Below are 19818 nucleotides of genomic sequence, written 5' to 3' on the forward strand. Positions count from 1 at the left end.
GTCACTGTTGGGCACAGGTTCTATGTACCATATGGAGGCTAATAATGGTGTAAGAAGGACTGAGCTGTAGAATTGCTAATTTTTGTGATGGCATAACTGCCCAGTATTCTTTTCTTTCTTTCTTTTCGATGGGATGCTGATGTACCATTACCTAAGCAGGTCTTTTAAAATTGGGTCACCTCTTGCATTTCCCATGGTGGAACCCTTTCCATGGCTTTCAGTTCCTAGTAAAAATAAGCCTAGTAGGCGAAGCGAGGTTTACGTTGGGGCTGCTTCCAAGTGTTCAATTGCGTGGGTGCCCAGGAACCGTGTTGCTTCTGGTCCTATCCAATACAATGCAAACTTCACAGGATTTTGGGGTGCTTCCTTGCGCTTTCTCCCTCCAAATCGATCCCAGCAACGTTTCATTCGAATTCATTTCGATTTGAGAGCGCTTAGAATTCCGTCCAATTAAGTGGGATACAAATCAGGCAGTCAATGCGTCCATCGCGCACTCCGACTTCCGCCTTAGCTCTGCCATTTATTAAGTGGGAATCTGGGCAGGTTCTTAGGAACCAGTACGGTGTGGAAAGGGGAGTCTCCGGGATGATGTTAATGTAAAAAGGGCAGGGTTCGGTGATGCGGGAGAGAATATGGAATTGAAGGAGCTTTGTGATTCACACGATTTGCTGATGGTTAAAATCCAGCAAAGGCTGGATTCACCTGTGCGTAAAACCAATCCGAAGAGCACAAGCTGTGTGCTCCAGCTACTCATTTGGCCTGCCATGAACTATTCATTTTCGGCTGGGATGAATATTTTCCAATACCAGAAGAAAACCTTTAGAAAGATTCCCAATATAGCCAGGGATGGCAGAGAAAATGATCCTACGCCCCCTCTTTAATTCTAGAGTAGCTATATTGTCTTGCCTGTGATTTTTTCTTGAGTAGGTGACTTGAGGATGACACTTGCTAGGACTTGCGTTGCAGAGGAACCCCCTAAGAGGAGGGGTTTTTTTAAAACTAATCCCCAAATTGGTCAGACAAACCGGATTCAAAGCAGCTGCTTCACCCCTGTTCCCTCTAAGACTGAGAGGCACCCCTGTCAGAACCGCCTGCTGGATCCGACTCTCCAGGCCAGCCTTCTGCGTTCTCCTAAGGCGTTTGTGTGACTGTCTATCCACCAACCATGAAGCCCCAGTGGAAAGGGCCACCATCCACGTCCTGGCTGGTCCCCAACATCGGGTGCTCTCTGAAGATGGAGGTTCCGTTTCTCCGGGGTGGCTGCTTTATAAATCTCCAAGAATGGAACTGCATTGACTTTCAGGCTGACTGAACAACGCATTCAAAAATGAAAAAATCCTTGATCATGCTTTGCATCTTGAAAGGTCCCCCACCTCCAACCCCAGCATCTCCAGGTAAGGATGGGAAGACTCGCGTCTGAGACCCTGCCTGGAGAATGGCTGCTGGTCGGTGTAGAAATTGATCTCTGATCAGCTTCCTCTGGCCACTCAGGGCATCCTTCTGTCTATCTTTGCTGCTGCTTGGGAACGGCTCTCTCTGCTTATTTTACCCAGGCGCACCCAAGGCTATCGCTTGCCATTTCCAGTCTCTCTTCCTTTTATCCCGACGTCTTGCCTTCCCGTCAGTTCATTCGGTAGCAATTGCATAAGGCAGCGTCTCCTCTTGGCTCCCCCTGTTTCCTCAGAGGTTTCCCTTTTAACGCCATTTACGTTTGGCAGCGATAGGTAGGAAAGCTGCCGGGATCCCGCCCCCCCCCCCGCCCTTATCAAATATTTTGAAAAGTTATTTCGAGTTACAAGCCAGATCGTCTTGGAATCGATCCTCCCCGAACCTCGACAATGCGGGTAGTCTTTTGACTCTTGATATCAGGAAGGAAGGAAGGAAGGAAGGAAGGAAGGAAGGAAGGAAGGAAGGAAGGAAGGCTGTGGGTCCTCCAGATGGTGGTGTTGAACTCTAACTAGCATGGCTGATGGGAACTGGAGTCCAGCAATTCTGAACTCTAACTAGCATGGCTGATGGGAACTGGAGTCCAGCAATTCTGAAGACCCATCCCTGCCATATAATAATAAACCACACCATTAACCACAATGAGTCCCATTAACCACAATGGTTAATACTGAATAATTATATTGATAAGAATAAATAATGGGTGATGGTGGTACAATCATCTATAGCTGTGTCGTGGAGTTCACTCTTTACACTCCATCCTATCAGTTTGCACCGATATAAGGCGACTGAAATGGGACGCAGGTGGAGCTGTGGGTAAAAGCCTCAGCGCCTAGGGCTTGCCGATCGAAAGGTCGGCGGTTCGAATCCCTGCGGCGGGGTGCGCTCCCGCTGCTCGGTCCCAGCGCCTGCCAACCTAGCAGTTCGAAAGCACCTCCGGGTGCAAGTAGATAAATAGGGACCGCTTACTAGCGGGAAGGTAAAGGGCGTTTCCGTGTGCGGCTCTGGCTCTGGCTCTGGCTCTGGCCAGAGCAGCGATGTCACGCTGGCCACGTGACCGGGAAGTGTCTCCGGACAGCGCTGGCCCTGGCCTCTTAAGTGAGATGGGCGCACAACCCCAGAGTCTGTCAAGACTGGCCCCTACGGGCAGGGGTACCTTTACCTTAAGGCGACTGAAATTGGTGTGACTGGTTCCCAGCTGTTGTTGGACTACAATTCCCATCATCCCTAGCTAGCAGGACCAGGGGTCAGGAGTGATTGGAGTCGTAGTCCAATAACAGCTGGAGACCCAAGTTTGCGAAACACTAGGTTAGATTTAGGAAAATTCATGTTTCTCAGCTGAACAGGCTCCATAACTGCTTCTGCCCCCAGACGTTTGGCCCAACGGAGCTGCGGGGGCGGGATTGGGGGAGGGGGCTTGACAAAGTCCAATAAAAATCAATTGTGACTTTAAAACCCCTTAGGGTGGGCAGGAACTTGGCCGTCATTGTAGCACCCTTTTGAAATAAGGAGAGTGGCACTGCTTTCTAAAAAGACAGGAAACGGAGCTCAGCTTAGCCTGGGTGCTGCAACAACACGTGATACGGAATGTCTAACCCTTAATCTTAAATGCTTGGGAACTACTTCGAGGAGAGGAACTCTGTACATGCTTGTGGGAGCTCGCGTGCCTGGCTTAGATTGAGTCATATTTGCAAACCAGTTAAGAGGAAGCAGACCCTGTCAGAGCAGCGGATTTTTTAAAAAAAAAAAATTGTCCAGTAGCACCTTAGAGACCAACTAAGTTTGTTCTTCGTATGAGTTTTTGTGTGCATGCATACCAAGCTCATACCAAGAATAAACTTAGTTGGTCTCTAAGGTGCTACTGAACATTTTTTAAATTTTTTATATATATTTCTACTGCGTCAGACCCACACGGCTACCTACCTGAATCTAGAGCAGCGGAGGTAAAATTAGTTCGCATTAGACTCCGGACTTAATGGTCTTAAATTGACTATCCCGTGTCCCCAACACCTGATAACCAGAGCCTCTGTTCTTTGAGATTCTACCTCTTAGAGCTGCCATTGAACGCTGTGGGGCTTGCTTACGAGTAAACATACAAAGGCTCGCACCATTGAGAGACTGTTAATTTGGAGAAGCCTTATTAAGAAATCCCTTTCAGTCCAAACGACAGTCGGAAGCGGGCAGGCATTGAAATCAATGGGTAAACGTTCACCTTAATATTGAGAGAGGCTTCCAGTGAGGGCAGACTCCGAAGGGGGTTGAAGTTAAACTAGTTTCCCCCTCCCCCTTTCATTCTGTTTGTAGAACCAGATTATATGAAGCTCTCTAAAGACTGCGTATAATCTGAGAGACTTGCGCGCATCCGACACCCCCGCTCTCCCAGCAAGAGAGATCCTCCCAGACCAGGATATTGACCGGAAAGTCCCCTGGACTGAAAAGGAACTTGCTTGCAAGTAAGCTGGGCATTTTGGTTTGGAAGCAAATCCTTCCACGAGGAGTCCTTCCTTCTTGGAGACAGTTTTTAGGACCGAGGTGGAAGAAACAAATTTCCAAAGTTAAACTTCAGAAGTATGGGTGTGTTAGGCCTGTGGGTGCTGCAGTCAACTCTGTATAACAGGATAGGTGCGGTGTAACTAGAGATTCCTAAGCAATCCGCTACCGTGTCTGTGTGTGTGTGTGTGTGTGTGTGTGTGTGTGAGAGAGAGAGAGAGAGAGAGAGAGAGAGAGAGGTGTGTGGATGAATTAACACCCCGATCGTATCTTACAGGGAAATAAATCCCTTTGAAACGAATGGATAGGGTTTCCACCACTACTGTGTCCCTTCCTCCTCCCCTTCCTCTCCATTCCTCCCGACCTTAAAGCTTTCTTTGCCCAAAACAGGGTCGAAGAGCATCATTTGGCTGTCCAGAAAGGACTCGCGTTGCTAAGCGAGCCTCGGCACAAACAGAGCTGCACGAGGAACGCCTCGCCTGGGGCAGCTTAGCGCCGAATGTCGTTCTCTGATTTTATGCTCTGCAGCAGCCGCGTGATAAAAATAGGAGGCCTCGGAGCTCGTGTATCAGGTAGAAGGTACCGAAAAGGAGGAGGGCGAGAGCCCTGGGTGAGGCTGTGTGGGGCGCTCCAGACCCCTGCCCAAGCGCCATGGAGGCCTATGAAGGAGGTGTGATGATGGGGAAAGGACGTTCTTTGCTTGAAAAGAAAATTCTTGTTTAAATTTATTTTTTTTATAAAAAAAACCAGCTTGGAAAATCATTGTCCTCCAAGCAAAAGAAAATTGAAGAGAGATATGAGTGGTAAGGGTAGGTGTTCAGCAGCTCCTGCTTAACTCCTGCTTGACTGGAATGGCTCCAGAAGAACACAGGACCAGCAAACGGACCAAGCTGGACTCTGATGGAGAGCCTCTGGAAAGATGGGTTGGGTGGTGAACAGAAAATAAGAACCGTCGACTCTTAAATGGGTTACTTCTTCCCATCCTGATTACACGTGGACTTGGAGGTCAAGCTCCGTCGATTTCAGCGGAACTTTACTTGCACACTTGTCATAAGGAGTCACACCCGATCTGTTCATCACCTCGAAGTAAAATCCCTCTCGCACCCGGTCTTATATTTACTTCGAGGACAATAATTTCCTCTGTATTCATGCCATTGCAAAGTCACACCTGATCTGGCCCCTATTTAGTTCGAAGCAAACTTCGCATCCCGACCTTATCTTTACTCCGAAGCAAAGTCACATCCACACGCTGGCATTTCAGTGTAAATTTACACCCCGGGCCTTAGAGGATCCCATTGGGAAAGAAGAGTTGAACTTCCTTGTAAGTGGTTTACACATTCTTTTCCCTGAGCTTACTTTGAAGTAAATGCAATCCCCTGGGAGTTAGGCAATTCCTGGTGGAAATGCTTTGATTCATTCTCTAACATGATTTTCTAGTTTTTAAACGTCGTCCAGCTTCTGCAGTACTGATACCTGCATCTGAGTTCTTTGTCCTTCTTTCTCTTCCCCGGCCCCACCCCCGCAAATCAAACCTAGGCCTTGCCAGATACTCTGCTCTTCAGGTAACTGCTTAGAGCAGCCCATAAGTGCATCAGGAGTCACACAGTCTACAGGGATAATGAGAGAAGCCAGTCCACATTATTCTGCCTCCGCTCCGCCGTGCATGAGCACAAATGCCCCAGCACTCATTATCAGGAGGGAAGTACAACTTGTTTGAGAACACGCTTTCGTGGAAAGTTCTACTGTGACGTCACTGTGGATTCTGTGGCCTGGTCTATGGAGCATTTTTACTGAAATGACACAGACGTTATGGGGTGGTAGGAACATATTGAGTGGGGGGGGGGCTTTTAAATAAAATTGTGTAAAGCAGTGTTTTCCAAACTTGGGCTTCCAGCTGTTGTTGGACTACAATTCCCATCATCCCTGACCACTGTTTCTGCTAGCTAGGGATCATGGGAGTTGTAGTCCAACAACAGCTGAAGACCCAAGTTTGGAAAATACTGGTGTAAAGGTGCTCTAGCCTCTAACAGATAGATTCTATGCATGTTTACTGGGAAGGGAGCTAAATAAGGCAGCTAAATAAGGCTTAGCTGGCAAGTGTGCACAGGCTGGGAGCCGGATTTATCTATTTCCTCGGAGGGTACAAAGGAAAGGCTATGGTTCGACGGTAGTAGAGCTTGTGCTTTGTATGCAGGATCAGACCCTAGTTCCGGGGTGGGGAGCCTGTGACCCTCCGGATATGGTTGGATTCCAGCTCCCATCATCCCTGATCATGGGCCATGCTGGGATTCTGACAACATCGAGCGGCCCACCTGGTTCCACCCACGGTCCCCTCCCTACTGACAGGATCCTTCTGGATAGCAGAATCCAATCCTGTGCTGTTAGATCCCATTCACTTCAAAGGGATTCCATTTTCGGTGGGCACATGATTGGATTCTTCATCTCTCACACCCAGATCGCGTGTTGCAAACGCTTACTTGGGAGTAAACGGCACGGAATTCGCTGGCATTTTATCTCTGAGTAAACCACGTGCATAGAATCGGACTGAGCGCGACCTTAAAACTGGTAGCAGAGGGGAGTGAGACCCACTGCACAGAAGACATCTTACGACGGTCGTGCTGCCCCAAGGGAACATCTCGAACCGTTTCCAACCACCACCCCCTTCCATCCATCTTCGGCGCCTTGAGCTGCGCAGTGGATTTCGGAGTTGACGCGCACTGCTTGAGGAGCCGCGGTTGGGTTTTTGGTTCAGTCACTCCAGATGCATCAAGAGCCTCTCCTGATATGATAGTCATAGTCCAACCGCCTTGTAACCCCGTCCGCCTAAACCTGTATGTAAAAAAATGCCCTTCCCTCATCTCGTATGAGGTTCTTGGGGACAGCGACCTGTCTGGATTCGTTTGGCTGATGAACGTCGATGACATGCCACGTCGAGCACTGCTGAGGATGCACAAGAAAACCGCCCTGTGCTTATTTGCTCTCCAAGCCGCATTGCGTTAGCGCTGGAGTTAAGCCCCACACCAGATCTCAAATGATCTTTGCATTATTATAATTATTTACTTCTCTAAGCAAGTGCGCTTTGGTCCCCAGCCTTAAATTGGCCGATGGAGCACATTGTATATGATGGAAATCGACGAGCGCAGCATCCATTTATTTCCTCGGGGTTGGGTTTCTGGATTGGCGTGTTGGGACAGTCGGTCAACGGGCGATCCTTTGGTCCCTAGATTTGGACTCGCAAAGGCAGCGACGCCTAATTTGTCCACGATTTCTAACTAGGCATTCTTACCATTGCGGCGCTATAGGCGTCTTCCTGGGAATTAAAATAATTCCGAGTGGAAATTTCGGGTGGCCTTGCCAGCTTCCTTGCTCCCATCAACCATTGCCTGCAGTGAAAATATTACTCTACTTTTTTGCAGGTAGCTAGAAACACAATAGCTGGGAGAAGCCTGAAGCGACTGAGCAAGGACTTCCTTAGACTGGGGGGCGGGGGGGGAGTTAAATTAAGATGAGATAGTCTTAAGGCCTAAGGATGCGATCCTGTACCCAGTTATCTGGAAGGGATTCCCATTTAGTTCAATGGGATTGGTGCCTGAGGAGACCATATAGAATGGCACTGTATGCTTACAGGGCAAAACTACCAGAGCTTACATAAAAGTAAGTCCACTGATCACAATGAGTTTTACTTCAAAGGAAACGGGTTAAGCAAGCACAACCACAACCCCTCTAGACGTTGCACGACCAGGTTGATGGTTTCTAGTCAATTTTGAAACTCTTATTACTGCTGCTATTCGAGATAGTAGCGATAGCATCTGTTACTCTTGCTGCTCCTATTGCGATGCCGGAGAGGGGTGGAATTCTGCCCAGGAGCCTCGATTACTTGGTTAAGGCTGAGATCCTGGGCAAATGTACCGGGGGGGGGATGGTGCATCCTATTGAAATATGAGGAATTTACTTTCAGGTATACGTGGATTGGCTAGAGATTCCCGAGATAGTTGCTGTGTACACACAATACTTTTGTAAAGGGCATTTAAAGCACACAAAGGGGGAGAGAGAGAGAGAGATGTGGGCACTGCACTTTATCCCTCACAGACCTGCAATTCCCAGCACCCTTAACAGACTACAGTTCCCAGAATTCGTTTCAATCGGGTACTTTAAATGTGCTCTAAATGTATGGTGTGTAAGCAGCAAGAGCCCACAGGGAAAGAGTACTGCTGAACTGAAGACCCATTGGAATGGATGGGGGCTGAGTAAGAATTCTCCAGACCGTGTAGCTTTCATCCATTTCAATGGAACTTGTGTAAGTAGAACTCAGATCTTGCAGTGGACACTCTACTTAGGAGTGAATTGTGCATCTCAGCTTGAATCTAACTTGCACGCGCACACACACATTCATAGTGATTGCCAGTGGGGTAATCTTGAGCCTCTGCCCCTCCTAGCTGTGTCATGGCAAAAATTCAGACTTTTCTCAAGTTTATTTGAAGGACTTTGTTGTTATTTTTCAGAAAGACGGTAGAAAAGTTCTGAATTTGACTGTAAAAACAGATTGTTTTTATCAGTCTGGTTTTAAACGTCATCATTATCATCATGAGCTTCGATTCCTTCTCATCCTTCTCAGGATAAGTTCCACTCGGGTCCGTTTGTAAGCTTTTTCCTGGATCTGCAGAACTTCATGCAAATTAGACCCAGTTTAAACACACTCACGCCCACACGACCGTCTCACAACAAGTACGGGAAACTTGTTCAGTTTGATTCCCCAATTTTCTCTACTAGAAGGGAGCTCAATTTGCTGTTCGCGATAATAATTTGGAGACCGATAGCTCATTTACAGACCTGGTTTAAAAAATACTACTTTTGAAACTATTTTAAAAAAAACCGTTTCTTAACTTCTGCCCCAAAACTGGTTTCGCTGGGCGAAGCTTCCTGCAGAAAACGCCGCACTTCCAATTAAATTATAATGCGATCTTCATTCCAAGCGTCTTGGCGCTCAGACTTCCTATTTCGCTTTTCTCTGTCCAAACCCCTGGAGTTGCTCCTCGAGGTAATACATTTTACTTGGAATAAACCCCAATGAATTTAGTAGGACGCACTTCTGCTGAGAGGTGCATAGGATTGCCTCGCCCTGTGGCACTTTAGAGACTAATATCTTTCCTTCGATTTTTTTAAAGTATACACTGAGATGCTCCCGGAAAAAAAACAACACAAATCTTCTGGGAGAAAGAGGGAGAAGAGGAGGTTCTGTTTCATAGTCGCATCCGATTTACAAGACTCTAGATTTTGCCTTGTAGCCCGTTCTGCTTAAAAATAATGCCGAACTCATTTTCTGCTTCTATAAACCAATTCTGCTGTGATTTCACTAACACTTACTTCGAAGTAAAGTCGTTTAGGAGCAAGCGAGGTTAGGCGCTTTGCACTTTCAGTCCTAAATCTCTGGTTTTGCGTTAAGAAACCCCATTGGTTTCAGAGGAGGGGCGCCGTCCCACCCCCCAAAAAATGAGGTTCTTACAGAGACTTGCAGCCCAATCCGTTTTACTTGCAAATTCTGTTACTTTCAGCGGAATTCTGTTCGGAGGGAGCTGAGCTTTGGAGCGACACTGAAAATCGCTTTCAAAATCCAAGTCGTTCTGTTCAACTCTGCAAAGCTATTTATGGAATCGAGTTTCCGACGTCCTCAAATCCCGACTGTATTTCCCAGCGCACTAAAAGCAACTGATTTCACTGGGGCTTTCAGACTGATTTCAGCAGAATTTACTACCAAATTAATGCATGGGGGATTAGGCTTTCTATTTAAGATCTCGATTTCTCCATTTAAAAATAAATGTCGGATCTAATGAAAGGAAATCCTGACGCCATACTGTTGCTTCTCCTATCTCTTCTCCTCTTCTGTTGTCGTACGCGTTTTGATTTCATGTGTACTTCTTTGGAAAGAATCAGATTTCGCTTTCAATATTATCTGACTCGTTAGCTGATGGCGATGATGATGATTAATAGAAGCAGCAATAATATTTTGCCTTGTATCTATTCTACAGATCCTTTTCTCTTTCTCTCCAGCTAAAGATGGCTTTGGCGAACGTCTCACCGCAAACCATAGGAGGCAGTTAGTCGGGGCGCTCTCAAGTCCCATTGCTTTCAATGGAGCTCAGCCGCGACTCATTTCAGCTGGGTTTGAGCCAAGAGCGCGTTCCCATGCGCTGCTGCATCAAAAGCGCAACCCAAAGCGAACGGGTTTTATTGGGACAGTCCAAAGCCCTCTGCTGCTACAAATCTGCGCGGCTGCGGTAATCGCGCTGCTTCCTTTCCCCCACCCCAGCCCACCACCACATACACCCCAAGTTTCCCCAACTTGCCTTTTCTCTCTGACGATTCCCCACTGCCCGTCCAAGAAGCGGTTTTTTAAGGAAGACTCGCACGCATTGTGCTGATTTGCTTTTTATTAAGTCATGAGAGGGTGAGCGAGAGGGGAATCAAAGGAGGAGGGAGAGGGGGGGGCGGAGAGGCCCCGAAAAAAATGAGGAAAGAATTAAGCAGGTAATAAAGAGAATAAGGAAGGGAAAGCCGCCGAAAGCTTTCTTGGATCGGAAACCTGCCCAAAGTCTCTGCCCAGGGAGGACTTGAGGGGTTGTTTTGAAATCGAGGCAGCACAACGGTTTGGAGCTTCTTCTGGAGCGATGCAGCTCGGTGTGTTTCTCTAACATAACAGAAGGTGGTCCAGTTCTCTTCTCAGGAGCGTGTGTGTGTGTGTGTGTGTGTGTGTGTGTGTGTGTGTGTGAAGGATCCTTGCTAATATATTATTAAATCCGGTTATAGATTATATACGGATTTCCCCCTGAATAATAAACGCTGCCCATACACCAACAAGTTAACACAGAAGGGTTTAGGAATGACCTCTGGCTGGATCAGGCCAAACCGTCCGTCTCCAAAAACGGTCGTCCTGCTACGCTTTCAAGGTTGGTTTCACACTAGTCCACTCCGCCAACAGGTGCCTATTCCTGGGCCCACGAAGCCAGTGGGGCTTGAATCAGTTGAGCTATGTCGCCCTGGCTAGGTTGTGGATCAGGCTGCAAATCGGTTTAGGCACCAGCAGTCCGCATTCGGAACCCTCTCTAAGTAGCTATTTGGAGAGGTAGGTTAGGTCTGATACATGACGCCCTGGCTACACCGACGTCCCTGAGCTGAAATAGTGTGTTCTTATTTTCAGACGTGTGGTGAGGGCTTTTTGGTTGCGTTTGCGTTTCGTTTGATTTTATATCTCCGCGTCTCCTTTTGCCCTTAAATTGCTTTCTTATTGTATTTATTGTAAGCCGCCCAGAGAGCTTTTTATGTTGCGGGGCGGCGTAATTGCAAAAAAAAAAAGTAATTAATTAATCGTCCCCCTAGAGGACAGTAGGACAAACTAATAAACAGAAATACAATGTCAATTCGCTTTGCCTTTGTCTTGCGCAGATCGAGTTGCCCATCTTTCTCAAGGGGCAGCATTTCCCCATCGCAGCACAATGCCATGGGAATTTATAAATGGCAAATGTTATTTCTAGGAAAACGTCTGTTTGGGACGCCCACATTCACCTCTTTCATAGGGGTGTCGTTTTCTTGACGTTGTTGTTGTTGTTGTTGTTGTTGTTGTTGTTGTTGTTGTTGTTGTTGTTCCCTAGTGGGGTTCCGCCTTTGCAGCCAAGATGGTCCCCGCAAGGAATGGGTTAAGGATCCTTCTGACTGCGGAGCCGCGGATGCCCTTTGCCTAATATCTTTATTACTGAAAACTTCAAGGTAAAGGGAGAGAGCGCCAGCAATGGAAACCAGATGTGGCGATGGAAAAATGAGGGATTACAAAGGGAGACGGAGAAAATGGAGCGTAAAGGGGCAGCAGGAGTTAAAATGGGGAAGGAGGAGCGTCGTGAAGTCGAGCTGACTTTTGCAGGATCCGTTTCAAAGGCCTGGAACGGCGGATGCCAAGCCGTGTAAACATCTTTGGAAGCGCAATCGACCAATTCGGATCCGCGGCTGGCAAATGGAGAGCTCTAGCCCTGGTTGTGCCGAGGAGGAGAATGGGGAGGCGTGAATTGAAAGAAAACCACGAGCAGCGATTTCAGTTGTGGTGTGGTTGGTGATGATGGGAGAAAGATCATCAGCATCACCACCATATCTAGGAAATCGAACTTGCCTCCTCCTCTTTATGCGCTTTTAGCAACTATTCATTTTGTTGCAGAAACAAAGTCTTGCTCGTTCCACAGGTGAAATGCAACAGAGGGCAGAAATTCAACCAGTCCAGCGTTTCCTACCAGGCCCCGGAAACGGGGCCAGGAGCTGAGCCGGTTGAATTTCTACCTGTCGCGAGTGGTTTCCCAGCCCCAAAAGCCCTGCCAGGACACATACAGACACACCTGGCAACCTTCATAAAGGGAAGCCGGACAACAAGCGGAAAGACCTTTCTCTGCGGCCCAGCAAAACGACAGGCTACTCCAGGGTCCCAATTGTTACGAAAGAGAAAAGCGCCGGGGAGAAGGGGGGTGGGCCAAGCAGAGGGTGGGGAGACTCCCCAGTGCAGTTTTTAATAAAGGAGGGCAGATCAGAAACGACTCTACAGGCCTGCAGCTGCCAGGCTAAGGCCGCGGGGAAGATGGACCAGGGCGAATCGACTGTGTCGGATCGGCATTAAATTTCCGCTCTCGCTCTCTGCGCGCACAGAGCCTCGCATTCATCCCGCTAATTCGCATTACTGTCATGTGGCTGGTGTGTTTTATTGTTTTTGCGGTTGTGATTTTTAATATATATCTCTATCTATAAATCCTAAAATAAAGCTTTTTCCTCCCTCCCCACGCCTTCTCCCGTTCAATGCAGAAAATAAAAACCCTGATCGGCGTCCTACTTTGTTTTCTTCCCTTCCCCTTCCCTCCGTACTTCTTCCTGTCCCTGCACATATTGATCAGGGCTGGGAAGGGGAGTTTATTTGGCTTGGTGTGGCTGGAGGCGAGGAGGGGAAAGTGGGGGAGTCGAGGGAAGAGGAGGAGGAAAAGAGAGGAAGAGGGGGGCGAGAGACAAGAAAGCAGGGTTCCTTGAGGAGGGATTCCCCCCTTTGCTTCCTCTCCTCTTGGAGCCAGAGAGAGGGAGAGGAGGCGGAGGAAAGAGACCCTCTCCCCCTCTTCGCTAGATCTTCTGGGTGTGGGGGGATCTGTTTAGCTCTCAAGAACATCTGAATCCTCTTAGTGCTCGCTCGCCCAGCTGTGTGTGTGAGAGAGGGGGGGAGTTGGAGGAAGAGAGAGAGAGAGGGTTGCTGGTGGTGGATGAGGACACTGCGGGGCCCTTTTAATTTTAGGCATGAATGCCGAGAGTTGCGTTTCGTTCTGCGACCCAGCTGCTGCCATGGATTCCTTCTACAACGCCGCCTCGCAGGGCAGCGCCGACGGCTCCTCGCCTTTTAGGGCATTCCCCGGCGGCGGAGGCAGCGACAAGTTCAGCCCCGCTTTCCTGGCCAGCAAAGGGCAAAGCTTCGGAGACAGCGGCAGCGGCAGCAGCAGTCCCAAGTGCCGGAGCCGCTACAGCCAGCCGGAATGTCCCAGCCTCGACGGCAGCGGCGGGCAGCAGCAGCAGCAGCAGCAAGCACCGTCGGCCGCCTCTTTTAACAAGTATCACCCGCAGCAGCAGCAGCAACAACAACAACAACAGCCTCCGCCGCCGCCGCCTCTCTACGCGCAGAGAGGCTCGTGCAAAAGCCCGTCGAGCGGCAGCCTCAAGCTGCAGGACGCCAGCGGCCACAACGGAGCGCTGCAGCTCTCCTGCTACGGTGAGTTCCGCGAGTCGGTCAAGATGGGCTGTGCACGGGTCTGTAGATTTTTCTTTCCCCGCGCTCCTCCCCCCAAAAAACAGCCAGTCTGGACTTGCCTGGAGTTATTACTAATTCGTTTCCGTTTTTGCAGGGCTTCTCCTTGCAAATCCGGAGTCACTCCTGCGTGGCTATTCACCATTTCCACGCTACGTTCTCCGGGGATGTAATTCGGATTTTGGATTCTCCCCACTCTCGCACACGTTCCCTCTCTCCCCTGTGTAGCGTAGAATATTATGGACTAGATAGATACCTCTGGTCTCCAAAGTGGAAGCCTACGAAAAGGTTCAAGAGATGGGAAGGAAGGGAGACAGCCCCCTTAGGTAGAAAAATTTATGTTTTTAAGGTATCTTTTCTCCTGGGGTCGCTTGCAGATACCTCCGTTGACTGGGTCCACACGCTAGTTAAACCCATACATGTTAAGTCAATTGACGTTCATAGGGGTGACCGTCCATTACTGGAAGACATAGATTTCAGTTTAAATTTATAACATTTATGTGCATTTATAACAACTTTCTGATGCTTTGGTCCTCGTTATGCCTCCTGTCTCCTTTCCTGGCCAAGTCTTTTCTCCTTCTCTCTCTCTCTCTCTCTCTCTCTCTCTCTCTCTCTCTCTCCCCCCCCCCCCCCCCCATATGACCAAATTCATAACGATGACTTAGTGCGTTCAAACGTTTCCTGGCTATGGACGCTCAGGTTTCCCAAAATCAGATGTCGTTCGAAAGCAACTAGGTAAAGCTTTCCGTCCGCGAAGTCTGGGTTGGCGGCGGCTACGCGCAGCTTTTCATTAGCGTCAATTAAATCATCTCCTCCTCGGCTTGGCTTAATGAGTCGCCTTAACCCGGATTCGTTCTCGTTACAAGTTTAACGACGCGGTTAAAATGGCAGGCAAATGTTTGCTTTAGACGGTTATTCTGGGAGGATTAATTAGAGATAAGGGATAGTGAAAATTGAAAAATAGAATTATAGAATTATAGAATTATCTCTCTGGGTCTTTTTTCTCCCCTGTCGCTCCTCCTTGCAAACCCGCTCGATTCAAGGCACCTGAGAGAGCTCACCTTCTGCGCAATCCTAAACCCGTTTACGTCCTATTTAAAAACAAACAAACCCAGAGATTTCAACTGGTCCTAAAAAGCGGCGATCCTAAGTTTACACGTCGAACTTCTCATCTCCGACAAAACTTTCACCAAAGACTCAAACGGGGCAGGGGAATCAGGAATGTAATTCCAAGCAAGTGGAAACATAGTTCAGTCAAAATTGGCCATTTTTTACTTCTTGTTAAATCTATTGCATTAAGTTGATCCATTTTGGCTGGATCGTGACCAATAGCGGAGAAGGAAACACTGTCCGACTTGAGCCTATTTCAGTACTCCGAAAAGGGTTGCTTCTAGTGTCTGTCTTTGTTACTCCCCCTCCAAAAGCCCTCTTTGTCCCCATTGACTCTATGAGTCAGAGATACAGAGAGGTGATGGAGGATAACTGGCTCAAGGTCACCGAGTGAGCTTCACGGAGGAGCGGGGATTTGAACCCAGAACTTCTTGATCAAAATTCAGCACTGTCCACTACAGTCCCGTCACGCTCCTTTCGATCTCCTTGTCTTTACGACTCGATTTGTCCGTTCCAGTTGCCTTTTCCTAGTCCTTCGGAGGACTCCCCCCACCCCCTTCACTCACTTTCTCGTTTTCAAATTCAGAGGACGTCGAAGGCACCTTCCATTTCTTCCCCGCCCCCCCCCCAACGGGTTCGGAAGTCAGAGTGTTTTCTGACTAGAGGGAAAACCAGAGGGCCTGGGGTTACGTTAACAAGCCATCCATCACCGCAGCAGCAAAGAGAGGTCCTGATTTCTTCCAGCGCTTGCTGGCCTCCTATCCTCCCTCCCCTAGACTCGTTAAACCGGCTGGTTACCTAGCAAAGTAGAAGTGGGGCCGGAATTCCCCTCTTCTCGTTCGCCCCGTCGGGCTCCCTTTGCAGATCCGCTGCTGAAAGGCAAAGCCTGTGGCAATCGTGTATCCAGTCTAAGCGTTCAGCAGTTTGAGGTTAGGGGAATTCTGACACTCTGGGCTGCTAAGCCGGTGAGTAATAAGGAAGGTAGGAAACCCAGCGTGAAAGGGCCTGTTTTTTAAAAACGAAATAATTCTTTCTGCTATAGGTCTGGGAAAACTCCAGCCAGGGCATTTTGGAAGGGTAGGAATTGAATTCCCTTTTAAAGAAATGCACTCCGTGTGTGTGTGGTAACAGTGTAATCCAATGCATGCCTGCTCAGAAATACATCCCATTAAGTTCAACAAGGCTGACTTCCAGGTAAATGGCGAAAAGTTTGCATCCCAAATGAGCTTTCTCTCGGCGTACCCCACCTTGACAAAATCTGGAGGGGGGGGCAGCAGTCCTCACCCAAGGACCATTGCCTGTTGACCGTCTCTGTTGATTTCCAGGGAAATCAAAATACTGTACTACTGAATTAAATTATGAATCTGGACATTGGGAGGGGGGATACAGAGCCCAGAGACCACCCTCCGTCCCATAAAGTCTCAAGAATTAATTTTATAGCAGGATGTCGCCTTCGCTTTTACTACATAGGGCAAATTTAGTGGTGAGCGGGTTTCCTCTGCGAGGGACCGCTCAGCTCTTCTAGAAACAGAAAAGGCAGCTGTCGAAACATCTTGCGGCAGAGGAGATCGGAAGGAGGCAAGCCACACCACAAGTCCCTGGTGCCACTAGGAGGGAGAGAAGAAATAACAGGTTTCGGTTCTATCCTGCCTTTTAAAAAATTGTTTACACTGCCTTTCCGAAAAGCGAAGTGACTCCGAATTGGGCTGCGAAGCAAAGAAGCTCCAGGGAGGCGGTGCATGAGGAGCGAAAGAAAAAGAGAAGGCAGATTTACTGCCCGAGAAGGCCAAGGGCGACCGAAGTCTCCCGAGAGGCTCGTCTGCTAGGCGATTTCTTCAAAGGCTGCTTCGCATTCCAGGCGCAGCCGCATTTCCACGGCCTGGGACTTCGAATGGAATCCCCGCCGGTGTGCCGAGGGAGAATCCGCGGCAGCCGCTCCGCTCCTAGAGGTGGAGCGCAAGCCATCCTGTCCTGGGTCTGCCAGCGCCAATAAGCGCCTGCTCACCGGCCCCGTAAGAAGTCACTGGCGTCAGCTTTTCAGCGCCCCCCTTCCCCACCCAGAGAATTTCAAGATGATAAATCAGGAGGACGGGGGTAGAGGTGGAAGCGCCCCTTTAGAAAATATTCCCCGACACCTGCCGTGGATCTGTTTTAAATAACCATTTGCGCGCAGTTGGACTCCACTAACAGGCTCTGTTCCGCGGCTCCTATGGGGATTCCAGCCCCAACTGAGTCGAGTGAGCGCTGGTGCTGCCTGCCTCCTTAAACCCAAAGGCTTCCAGATTTCCTAAATCGGCTTCCAATCGTACTACTTCGTCTTAACAATTAATTAGCCGGTATAGTTATAAATCACGATGTGTGGGGAGACGGGTTCCCATTTCTAGATGCTACACTGCCGACGACGTGTTGTTACCACTGACGCCCATCTAACGATATTTTCTGGGGAGGAGAGCTTATTGAAACGGACCGGCCTGAACTTCCGCATTAATGAGCTTAGAGAAATAGCAATAAAAGTAATAGCCAGCTTCATAATAAATCACGATACCCTTCAAAACACACTGAGCAGCGGCGTCTTCGCTGCGATCTTCCTATTTAAAAAATAAGTAAAAAATGGGAGGGGGGCATAATAAAGACACAGCTACAGAGCACCCAACCCCCTTTAAATCGGAGTTATTCTTTCAAAGTGGAGCTCCTAAATTGTAACATTTTGTGTGATGTGGCTTGAAGGACAAGGGCATTTAATAAGAGCCATCTGGATTTGTGGGGATAATTATTTACAAGGAGCCATTAAGCGAGGAATAGTTTCTGATTAGTAGGGAGGTTGGCTTGGGGGTGGTGAGGTAGAAAGGAATGGGATTTCTGGGCACACGAACCACACTATATACATTTATCGAGAGTAAAAAGATGGATGGATGTTGGCTGAGACGGGATTACCACCTCGCTCCTTAAAGATTCTTAATCGCTGGAGCCGCGCCATTGCTTTTCGAGCTGAGTAAACCATTTATTTGCGGAGTGTCCAGGGTGGGGCGAGCGGGGAAGGAAGAAGGGCCCTGTGCGGTTTCTGCACATACAAAAGCTAAATACATCCACACACGGGCCGCTTCGGCCAGAGCACGGCCCAAGCCACCGGCATTCGTACAAGAACTGGAAAGCAAACAGCGGCCCATATTCAGACGCCTGGCCTGAAAGGCAGCCTTTCTGGGAGAGATCCGCTCCTCTTCGCCATTAGGGCTGCTTCTGCCACCGCCGCGCAATTGCAGACACGGCTCCCGGTTAGCCACTTCTGCAACCGGATCTCTTAACGATTTGTCGGCCTGGGGAATGGCCTCGCACTGCAATAAAGCGCTAATGGCTTCGGAGTGTCGTTCTGGTTAACCAGCGCGGGCGAGACTTGCCAAACCCCAACTCGTGTATTTTCTTCCCCGGCTTCGGGCTTCCTCAGGGTGGCTGTCGATTGCCTTGCGGATCTTAGGCAGACGAGGAGGAGATATGGAAGGAAACATGCATCGGAGGGGACCTGCCTAGGCTTCAGCGTTGCAATGCACTTATACAGTACACATAGCCTTAAAAAACCCATTTGCTTGGCAGGGAAGTCCCGCCAAGTTCCTGGGAAGCCACTTCCACTGAAATCAGCAGGGCTTCCTAGCAGATCTGTTTAGATGGTGAAGAGATAGGGACCACCGTCCAATAGTAAAGAAAAGATGTTGGGGTGCCCCGGGGAGCGGGGTTTGGCGATGCGCATTTCCTTCAAAGTTTCTCGAGGCTTTTGCAAAATGGAGCCCTGCGGCCTACATGCCTCGTGCGGAAGAAACCCTTCCCTCGATTTCCAGAGACTTTCCACGCAGCGTGGAGAATACCCGCATTCCCGTCTTAGGGTAGGGCTGGTGGGCTTAGGGCCTACTCTCCTGAGCTGACGGAAGTTACTGCCAGGACGCTTTCCAACTAGGCCGCAATGGCACTTCCCCGTGTTTTCCCCTTAAGTGCTTTTCCAGCCGGGCTCAGGTCTGCGCTGCTGTTGGGGGGGGAATCGAGGCCCAACTGAGGCTTGTGTTCGTGAGTGACAGAGACCAAGGGGATGTCCTTAAAATAAAATTAAAAATGGCGCGGAACCCGAAGGGTGTCTGCACTGGAAAACTTTCTAGGCTCCTAAAAAGGAAAATAGGTGAATTAGCTGCACATAGGAAGCTACATCTACCCTAGAGCAGTGTTTCCCAACCTTGGGTCTCCAGCTGTTTTTGGACTACAACTCCCATCATCCCTTGCTAGCAAGACCAATGGTCAGGGATGATGGGAATTGTAGTCCAACAGCAGCTGGAGACCCAAGGTTGGGAAACACTGCCCTACAGAACCTTTCCCCAAAGCAGCAACGCCATGTTTTCTTTATTGAAGCTTGGACTTCAGAAGATCATCCCCGAAATCAGCAGGGCACGTCGAGGGTGTGAGGAGAGTTTGCCAAGGCCGTCCTCGCAGTTTCTTAGCGGGCCAACCCAGGTGGAAAGGGGAACGTTTGGCTCTGGAAACGAAAGGCAAGAGCTTTGCGTGTTATTCATCCCGCTAAGGTGGCTCCTGAGCTCTATTCGGCCAGTGGAAATGGCGACGGAGCCTCCTCCTCTTCTTTGTGGCTCCCGAAGCAAATCCTGCGCTTCGAGCCCCGGGCCTGTTATGGCGCCTCTTGATTTTTGGCTTGCGCTGCTGGTTTTTATTTCATGTTGTGTTGGATGATTTCCCCGTTTCCCCTCCCCCAAGTCCATCCATTTGATTCTTTCTAAACCTGAGAACAATAACCTAACAAGATTTAGCAAAACAACAAAGCCCCGCCATTCTCCCAGCTGCTCTTCTAGGCTGCCTTTGCTCAATGCCCTTCGCTTTGCAATGTCAGCCATCCTTGGCGCCCCGGACTCTTGACTGTTCTAGCATCCCGAGGGCAAGCCGTGGGCGCCGGCGGTGGGGGACGTGCCAGG

General features: G+C 49.1%; 1 protein-coding gene across 1 annotated transcript in view; it reads left to right on the forward strand.

Moving 5' to 3' along the window:
• The first annotated feature begins 12944 nt into the window (after positions 1-12944).
• ALX4 (ALX homeobox 4) overlaps positions 12945-19818 on the forward strand; it is a 73020-nt gene continuing 66146 nt past the window's right edge. Inside the window, exon 1 of the mRNA XM_079952146.1 lies at positions 12945-13711. Within this exon, the coding sequence (XP_079808272.1) occupies positions 13246-13711 (466 nt within the window). The 5' untranslated portion in view covers positions 12945-13245. The remainder of the gene's footprint in view (positions 13712-19818) is intronic.

This window comes from Podarcis cretensis (assembly GCF_951804945.1).
Source record: "Podarcis cretensis genome assembly, chromosome: 1".
Classification (NCBI taxonomy): domain Eukaryota; kingdom Metazoa; phylum Chordata; class Lepidosauria; order Squamata; family Lacertidae; genus Podarcis; species Podarcis cretensis.